Here is a 10,451-nt window from a genome sequence, read left to right as displayed (position 1 = left end):
ATGTGCTTAGGGATTCGTCCAATACCTGGATTAATAAGTTACATTAGTTTCTGTGTTTGCCACACCCATGCCCACAGTCGAGTTGCTGAAGCTATATGCCCACAGTCGAGTTGCTGAAGCTATTGCAGTGTGTGGATAAGCAGGCATGAATTTTGGTTGGTTTGGTCATTTATATCCCTATGGATGGGAACTTGAGTGACTTATTCATGGTTGCCACTCCTATGCCCACGGTCGAGTTGCTGAAGCTATTACAGTGTGTGGATAAGCAGCCATGACTTTTGGTTGGTTTGGTCATTTATATCCTCGTGGGTGGGAACTTGAGTGACTTATCTAAAGTTTCCACTCCCATGCCCACAGTCGAGTTGCTGAAACTATTACAGTGTGTGGATAAGCAGACATGACTTTTGATTGGTTTGGTCATTTATACCCTCGTGGTTGGGAACTTGAGTGACTTATCCATGGTTGCCACTCCCATGCCCACAGTCGAGCAACAAAACTTACCTCGGGCGACATATAACGTTTGGTTCCAACTCTGTGATTATTTTTAGGAATCACAATTTTTCCTTCTTCGGGATTATGAGTAACTGCCAACCCTGTCAAATAACATATTATACACATATAATACAACCAGTAGCGCAGAAAAAGAGTTAAAGAGGTTGGTAGTCCTAATTATTTGTAAAAATTATTTTTGAGGGGAATTTAAAAAAAAAATTGTTTTTTATTTATTTTGCGAGACGTGGAAATTTCAAATATAATTCACTACTAAGACAGTTGAGAGACAGCGTTTAACATTCGGAATTTTGATATTTTCCATTATATATGATGGGTCATTTAAAATGTAAAATTTTTAAGAAAAAAAGGGGTGAACAAAGCAAAGATAAATTAAAAATATATATAAATACATCTTAAATATATATAAATACAAAAAGCAAGATTGGAGTTAAAAAAATATGTGACCATTTTTATCTAATCTGTAACCAACCAGAATGTTCTTTACCAATGCCTGCTATGTTTTTACAAAAATAAAGTTAAAAAAACAAATTGTTTTTAAATAAAAGCAACAAACCAAAGTAGTTTTAGTTACCTAGATCAGCGATGCAACAAGTCAGATCACTTTTCACCAAAATGTTTTTGCTTTTAACGTCTCTGTGTGCTATTGCTGCTTTGCCCTGTAAGTATATTGTTATAACTCGACAGTGAGCATGAGGTGTATGAACACACCATGTGTGCCTGGTGTATAAGAAGACACCCATGTTATAACTCGACAGTGAGCATGAGGTGTATGAATACACCATGTGTGCCTGGTGTATAAGAAGACACCCATGTTATAACTCGACAGTGAGCATGAGGTGTATGAATACACCATGTGTGCCTGGTGTATAAGAAGACACCCATGTTATAACTCAACAGTGAGCATGAGGTGTATGAATACACCATGTGTGTCTGGTGTATAAGAAGACACCCATGTTATAACTCGACAGTGAGCATGAGGTGTATGAATACACCATGTGTGCCTGGTGTATAAGAAGACACCCATGTTATAACTCAACAGTGAGCATGAGGTGTATGAATACACCATGTGTGTCTGGTTTATAAGAAGACACCCATGTTATAACTGGACAGTGAGCATGAGGTGTATGAATACACCAAGTGCGTCTGGTGTATAAGAAGACACCCATGTTATAACTGGACAGTGAGCATGAGGTGTATGAATACACCATGTGTGTCTGATGTATAAAAAGACACCCATGTTATAAATCGACAGTGAGCATGAGGTGTATGAATACACCATGTGTGTCTGGTGTATAAGAAGACACCCATGTTATAACTCGACAGTGAGCATGAGGTGTATGAATACACCATGTGTGTCTGGTGTATAAGAAGACACCCATGTTATAACTCGACAGTGAGCATGAGGTGTATGAATACACCAAGTGTGTCTGGTGTATAAAAAGACACCCATGTTATAACTGGACAGTGAGCATGAGGTGTATGAATACACCATGTGTGTCTGATGTATAAAAAGACACCAATGTTATAAATCGACAGTGAGCATGAGGTGTATGAATACACCATGTGTGTCTGGTGTATAAGAAGACACCCATGTTATAACTCGACAGTGAGCATGAGGTGTATGAACACACCATGTGTGTCTGGTGTATAAGAAGACACCCATGTTATAACTCAACAGTGAGCATAAGGTGCTTGAAGACACCCAGTATATCAGTATGTAGATGTGTGAGACCATTAGCAGCAGATAGACAAAGTTGTAACATGAGCTGATGGTCTAATTCATTATGTTGCAGATATTCATATAATGAACCGTTAGGATGGTAGTAACAGACCAACCACAACTGCAAAGAATAATGGCTGAAATTATTAAAGAAATAAAATAAAGGTGTTTTAAAAAATGTATAAAAACTAAAATTCTGTTTAAATGCAGTAAAATATTTTTATGCTTCAAAAAAACATGAAATCAGTAAAATGGCAAACACAAAAAAAATCCAAGTAGAGTTAAAACGAGCACAAGAACAAGAAAAAAAGGCAAAACAAATATTCAAAATACAAACTGAAAAATAAAGAAGCATTTTTTTATTCTGTTCTTGTTTTTTTAATGGTACAAACAAAAGAAAACAAGCAAACAATAAAAATCAAACAAACAATAAAAAAACAAACAGACATAAAACAAACAAAAAAAAACAGAAAAAATTAAAAAAACAAACAAAAAAACAAGCACAAAAAATACCTCTGTGTCAGAGTTTCTGGATATCATATCCGATGCGATATATCCCAGTATATTGCTATGTCTTAGTAATACTGTGTTGTATATCTCAGTCTCACGAGCCCATGATTGCTCATCACGTGATGCGAATACTTTCACGGCAACTGGTTCATCTTGCCACATTCCTTTCCATACAGCGCCGTATCTGCCTTTGCCTGTGGGAGGGGTGGGGTTAGTTTTATGGAGGGAAACACTGGGAAAAAATATCTGAAAACACTGGAATTTTTGGGAGATTTTTTTATATGAAAACACTGGAAAAATTATCTGGAAACACTGTCAGGACTTTTTATACAGCGCTGTATCTGCCTTTGCCTAGTGGAGGTGTAGGGTTAGTTTTGTGTAAGGAAACACTGGGAAAAATTATTTGGAAACACCAGACCTTTTTGGATAAATTTTTAATATGGAAACACTGGGAAAAATTATCAAAAACACTCAAAAATGTTTGGAAACACTGTCAGGACTTTTTATACAAATACCTGTTATGAATTAAAAATTGTGCGTGTATGCGAACTTTATGTATTTCTTCATGTGAGAGAGTGAGACAACTTATCAGAATATATTGGGCAGAATTATGCCATGGTTACATACTCACATGAAGGACTTAAATGGGCTTTCCGGGTGTTAGGGTAATGGGTCAAATCTGGCCTAAATCCCAGGTCCTTGACAAGGACCTCACCCACAAATAAATATCAAAGCTAAAAGTTTAAAAATCAGTGACTTCTGCCATTGGTATTAAAAGCAAAGTCAAATACTGAATCCTTACCGATACAATTAACGAGTTGTATTTGACGGGCCATCGTTCGTTGGACCAAGAACGGAAGACCTGAACCGGAACCAGATGTGGCCGACTCCATCCAATCCTGGGGTTGGGGAATATTCATTAAAAAAAAATATTTGGAAACAAAAAAATTATTGAAAGGTATATAAAAAATAAACAACAAAATATGTATAAAATATAAAAAATTATTTAAAAAAATAATTCTATTCCTGAAAAAAAAATGTTAAAAAAATTGGAGAAAACAAAAACATGAGTGCTGTAAAAAAATATATGTGCAATTAAAAAATATCCAAAATTAAAAAAAATATAGAATCCCTTGGGAATATTCATTGAAAATATGAAAAAAACTAAACCATAAATATTTTAAAGTACATGGAGTTGGAAAGTATCAACAAATAACAAAAAAAGTGTAAACAATTTTGTAAAATATTTAAGTATTAAAAACTACTGGGGCAAAAAAATGGGGGTTAATTAAAATATTTGAAAGTATAAAGAAAACGTTAAAAAATATGTAGAAAAAATAAGGATCTTAAACGGTATATCAATAAAAAACTATTTAAAAATATGTAGAAAATATAAAAGTAATAAAAAATGTTGCCAAAAATGATGAGTGTAAATTAGCCCTTTTTAACAATAATTTTGAAAGAAAAGTAAAACAAATTTGTAAAAATTGTTCAATTTTCCCCTTATGTGCAATTAGACGTGCTTACTCACAGCAAGAGTGCTTTCATTAACACGTGTGGCGCGGAGCCCTCCTTCTAATCTGCCAGCTTCTCTCTGCTTCTCCAGCTCCTGTAATATGTGATATGAATAAATGTAACTCATTTATCCTCGAGTGCTAGGACATAGGACTGTTTAAAACACGGATGTTCTGTTTCATACACCTCGTGCCTGCTTACGAATTACTACATATGTAACTTATATATCCTCTCATGGCGGGTTAACGATAGTCGTTATAACACGGGTGTTCTGTTTCATACACCTCGTGCCTGCTTACGAGTTACTACGTATGCAACTTATTAATTGATCCTTGCATGGCGGGGTAATGACAGTCGTTATAATATGGGTGTTTTGTTTTATACACCTCGTGCGCGTTTACAAGTCACCACGCATGCAACTTATTTATCCTCACATAGCAGGGCAACTACAGTCATTATAACACGGGTGTTCTGTTTCATACACCTAATGTCAGCTTAGAAATTACTACATATGTAACTCATTTAATTTCGTATGGTGGGCAACGACAGCCGTAATAACACAGGTTTTTTGTTTTCATAATCTGTAAAACTTGGTGATAAATACATAATTTTACCCTAAATTTAAAAATTAGGGGTGGCACGACACTCCAGACACCCCTAAAGTGGCGCCTATATGTACCACAAGACCCCCCATAGGTACAAACCTGCATCCTTCTAACATGCATACGATGAACAAAGAAAGCAGCGATTGCCGACAAAAAGACAAATCCGAGAAAAACACTGATAATTATCACCACTAGGTGGCTTGTGTTGTTTTCTTCCGTTTCTAAAAGTAAAAAAAATGTAAAAAAAAACAAAAAAAATGTAAAATATATATATATAGTAAGGTAGAAGATAAAACACCTTTAGCACATAATATCCAAATATTCTGATCGTGTTTTAAACAATTAACAATGGTCTATAAAAGCCGCAAGGATATGGTTTTAAAATTCCTTGAAATTTCTTTGTTTACCATCAAATGGGACGATAAAATGGAAAGTAGAGGTGTCCCATCTTCCCCACTCTACTATATATATAATTGTTAAAGGTAGCAAGGTACAGTTACAATTATTGAATTATCTAAACTTGAGTTTTGGGTACTATTTGAAAAAGACACTGCCATTTGGGCGAAATATAATATATATATACGAATTATGTACAGTTTATTATTCAACCGATTGGCCTTAATTGTTTTACTGCTACATATTTCGTAGCTTCAGATACTAACTGTATTTCTTTACAAAAAAATCGTTCAACTCTATGAGCACCAGACCATAGTCAGATTCGCAGAATTTATTGATTTAATATTGTTTTTTAGGTTTGCTATAAATTGACTTTTTTATTTCTTTATTTTTTGTATGTATATGGTAGAGTGAGAGAAGATGGAACACCTTTCCATTCTAATTTCTCGTCCCATTTTGTAGTAAACAAAAAACATTCGATGAAAACGGATCCCGGCTTTCATGGACCGTTGGTGATTGTTTTAAACCCCATCAAAATATTTGGATATTATGTGCTAAAGGTATCCCATCTTCCCCACCATACTATATAACTTCATAGGCAAAATTGTTGCCTATATATACATACATTTTTTTTTCATATAATTAAGTGATTAAATAGAGATTACCTATCCTTGCTTGGTTACACAAATCTCCAATACAGCAATGTACGGCAACACTCCCTTTCTCTAAACATTGCATTCGACCTTGGTTATGAGTGAAACAACCTTTCTTCTGGTTCTCACTGATAAAAAGTAAAGAAAAATTAAACCTAGAAATGCAAATCATGTTTGATGTTATTTTGTCGGTAAATGTTGTGGTATTTTTCGTTTTTCTGCCAACATTTTGTTAGGTGTCTATACAAACAAGCAGTGCCAAAGTATATTGCATTCACCACATTAATCAATGAGGTTCCCTATGTTTGGGATATATTAGGGCAAAACTTTGACCTCTCCATTATATAATAATCAACCCAGGAAAAATATTTAAATTAACTTAAATTCTCCGTCACTGCACCTCGATTTAGCGGAGTTCATGAATGTGAAACACTGGCCAGAAGTGTTGCACATCCCGTTTTCATCGCAACCACCCAAAGTGGAAGAACAAATGCAACGAAAGATTTCTTCCTCAAATGGGAAACTGTGGTAATTTAGAATCAGATTGTGATTTGTGACCGGAGGCTCCCAGGTTCAAGGCTCACTGTGGTGGCTACGATTCAGTGTGTGTCCTGTAACTGGAGGTTCCCAGGTTCAAGGCTCACTGTGGTGGCTACGATTCAGTGTGTGCCTCGTAACTGGAGGTTCCCAGGTTCAAGGCTCACTGTGGTGGCTACGATTCAGTGTGTGACTGTAACTGGAGGCTCCCAGGTTCAAGGCTCACTGTGGTGGCTACGATTCAGTGTGTGCCTCGTAACTGGAGGTTCCCAGGTTCAAGGCTCACTGTGGTGGCTACGATTCAGTGTGTGTCTCTTAACTGGAGGCTCCCAGGTTCAAGGCTCACTGTGGTGGCTACGATTCAGTGTGTGCCTCGTAACTAGAGGCTCCCAGATTCAAGGCTCACTGTGGTGGCTACGATTCAGTGTGTGCCTCGTAACTGGAGGCTCCCAGGTTCAAGGCTCACTGTGGTGGCTACGATTCAGTGTCTGCCTCGTAACTGGAGGCTCCCAGGTTCAAGGCTCACTGTGGTGGCTCAATTCAGTGAGTGTCTCGTAACTGGAGACTCCCAGGTTTAAGAACCCAACACCCATTTTATATAAAATTATCCACAAAGTTACACAAGTGGTAACTTTTAAGCGGGCACGGGGTGTATGAAACAAAACACCTGTGTTATAACTCCTTTATTACCCTGTACACATACACATATATTATAATACCTAAATATCTAAAATAAACAGAATACGAATGAAACACACAAATACCGTTAATTCTGTATTTTCCATGTCTGGTCCACCATTTAATCGTCCCGATAAACTTCCATTTCTGTTATCAATATAATCTGGTACGATGCCGGAAACTGAAACATGAATTATAAAATAATTAAAAAGAATACGGTAACTAAATTTTATAAAAAAAATATTTTCTGCCAGAAAAGTCTGGAATAGACAATTTCTGCGTAAAGGTATTTTTAATTATTGACAAAATTTTTTACTATGTCAATGTTTTGTTTAATTCGAGCCAAAGTCTGCTTATCATTCTAAATAAAGAAACACTTTGTTTTTTTTCTAAAATGTACATGTCTGCTTACGATACTTATAGAAAGCCTTATTTTGATTTTAACTACGCTTGCAGGTGCAGTCCAAACAAAGTTACTCGAAACAATTTAGCAGAAAGTTTTGGTTAAAAAACTGTACTTTATTTGTGATAATTGTACAACAAAATTTTTAATTATATAATCAAACATATTGAAAATCAAAGAAAATTAGACTTCTTCTATTTCAGGACAGGGCATGGCAGGGGCATATGCGATTTTGTTTGCAAACTTTTGGTTATGCACGCAGTAATTTGTCCTATTCATGCCAATTAATAAAACAAGGAACAAAATTAAATCAAATTAAGTGAATTAGTTTAAAAAATAACTGTCAAAAATAAAAGTCTCGTCAGGAACTGCCCTATTCTGCAGACAGAGATAAAGACTTAAACAAAGGGTTTGGGCGCCAAAACTGGGGTGGCAGGGTGGGCAGACCTACCCTGAAATTTTTCTGAACTGGTTTAATCAGTAAACATTAAAACCAAAAAAATGAATTAGTTTCACAGGAATGTGTGTCTAACCATCCCTGCCTCCCCTGCCTTTTAGAAAGATTGCCTATGGGAAAACCCTTTAGAATATGTTTGGACAAAATTTATTAGTTAAAACAAGCAGATTATATTAAAAACCTAATTGTAAAAGTCAACAGTATAACAAATTATTGCAAATATATACAAGTTTGAGAATTTATTGGAATTTATTAAGTAGCATAAGGTCAATTTTATTGATCACCTAAAATATAACAGCGAAGATTAAATTAAAGAACGAATAAAAAGAAAATAACGTATTTCACACTAAATATAAAACACAAAACATCTAATGAACATATAATGTATTAGATTTATGTATAAAAACAAGTCACATACCGTTTTGAATTGCTTTTGTTGTAGCTACTAGCATTGAAACACAAAACACAATAACAGCCCTTTTGAAACACTTTACATTATTTCCAAATGGCATAGTCGTATTTTATTGCTGCAGAAGGCTATTTAGCAACAAAATACTGCCAGAATTATACCTAACAACTTAATAAACTAGCTGTAAACAACAACAAAAAACTGTACTAAATTTGGATACCGTACACAAATTAAACGTCTATTTTGTTTTACTAACACCTCACAACGCATAAGCTTGCATCTTGGCATGCAGAAGTTCTAAATTTAGTCCAAAGCAGCGCCTCGACTCCGTCTGTATTGCTTACTGTTCTATTATTTCTTGTCGACTATCACGGGTCAGCGCTTTTGTATTGACACTTTCCAGACACCCGGGCGCCGTTAACGCTTTTCATAAGATAGCCAGAAGCGATTACGTTTCTTACAAAGGTACGGACGTCAAGGCTCACCGAAGCAACTTATTTTTTGCGTTTTTTTGTCTTTTGTGTTGGTAAATATAAAATGTTGTACTTGTTTCTTATTTTAACTAAATTTTCATCAACAGTAAATCAAAAGAAAAATATGTGTCTTTCTGAAGGACACATAGGCCCACAACGTTAATTTAGCATGAGCGACGACCGCGCCTTGAAGTTCCGGGTTAAAGCCCGACGCCCTAAAAACTTTCACGGAATAGCATATACACATTATTACAACAGCTATTTTTAGTTGTAACACTTAAAAAAAGCTTTTGCAAATATTTTATGTCTACCGGCGTTTCGACGTCTAAATAATTCGAGGTGTATAAGTAGTATTTTGGGGTAAGATGGGATGCCTTTAGAACATAATGTTCAAACCCCCTGGTAGTGTTTTTAAATAGTCAAGATCGTGTTTTAAATAAATGCGGGGGAAGATGGGACACTTTTTAGTCTTTTTTCTCATCCCATTTGGTAGTAAACAAAAAAAGCTCCTGAACATTCTTTTTTTTATTCAAAGCAATGGCAGCAAACACATAAAACTGATGGCGAGCTACGAATTACCTTTACTAAATAGCTTACAGCACAAACTTATTAAAGTGAAAATTTTAAAGCAGTTTAAATGGAGCATATACGTGTTATAATTGTGGAAAACACAGCTTTTGTGAATGTAACTTATTTACCCTCACCCGTGCCCGCATTATAAGTTACCACGTATACAAATTCTATGGGTGATTACTTTCGGGTGACATTCTTGGTAGAACATTTGCAGATGTTATGTATATAATAAGTCTCCGAAACAATTTTAAAATCTCCAAAGAAAAGAAAGGTCTAATGTATGAATGTGTTTTTGTATAGGATAGGTATAGGGTGGCGGATTAAATGAATAGCACTTCGTTATAACATAATGAATGAAAGAATACCTTATCCTCGCGTAGCCGGAAATCGACAGTCGTTATAACACTGGTGTTAATAGACCTCGTGCCTGCTTACGGGTTACCATGTGTGTAACTTATTTTTTTGTTTGGCTAATAATTTGGACGACCCATTAGTAACTACTTGGTTGAGCCTTGAGAGCCTTGAGTCCATTGCCAACAGACAGGAGCGCCAGCCATTGTGCCACGGCCCGGTCAAACATAGCATGTGTTTCATCTTCGAGACCTCGTGATCGTCTTCACTTACAAGTCAATACACTTATGTAACTTTAATTTACAGTGATCACCAAGTAACCACACATTTCCAGCCGTGGTAAGTCATATGAAACTATAAATACCAGACATATGAAAGGAGAACACGACGACTGTCGCTGCCCCGCCATGTGAGGATATATAAGATACATTAAGCTCACACTAATAATGTGCCGAACAGCGAACAATTAAAATATGTACATATCACTTCTTAGTTTTCTCTTTCCGATTGCGGCAAACTTAAATCAATGCCTGTACGCCTAATGACAGTATACCGTGGTATTCCTGTTACGTCGGGGTAACCACGTNTGGGTATTCGTTGGTACATACCCNTCTGCCCCCGGCACCCAAAATGTCTCAATGCCAGCCGGGGGCCTCAA

At 36.0% G+C, this 10,451-nt stretch overlaps 1 protein-coding gene across 1 annotated transcript; it reads right to left on the bottom strand.

The window, feature by feature from the left end:
- On the bottom strand, positions 1-8,578 carry tgfbr-ia (transforming growth factor beta receptor; the record flags this gene model as incomplete). Its single annotated transcript, NM_001078366.1, is given in 12 exon segments — positions 1-25; positions 502-593; positions 1,085-1,169; positions 2,208-2,354; positions 2,747-2,937; positions 3,546-3,642; positions 4,275-4,352; positions 4,963-5,084; positions 5,925-6,040; positions 6,313-6,436; positions 7,213-7,308; positions 8,406-8,578. Coding segments are annotated over 12 exon segments (1,267 nt in total), but the record flags the coding sequence as incomplete, so codon positions are not given.
- Positions 8,579-10,451: the final 1,873 nt, after the last annotated feature.

Source organism: Ciona intestinalis, unplaced genomic scaffold (genome assembly GCF_000224145.3).
Source record: "Ciona intestinalis unplaced genomic scaffold, KH HT001148.1, whole genome shotgun sequence".
In the NCBI taxonomy this organism is placed as follows: Eukaryota; Metazoa; Chordata; class Ascidiacea; order Phlebobranchia; family Cionidae; genus Ciona; species Ciona intestinalis.
The sequence above is the reverse complement of the archived record's forward strand: the minus strand, read 5'-3'. Positions and strand labels throughout refer to the sequence as shown.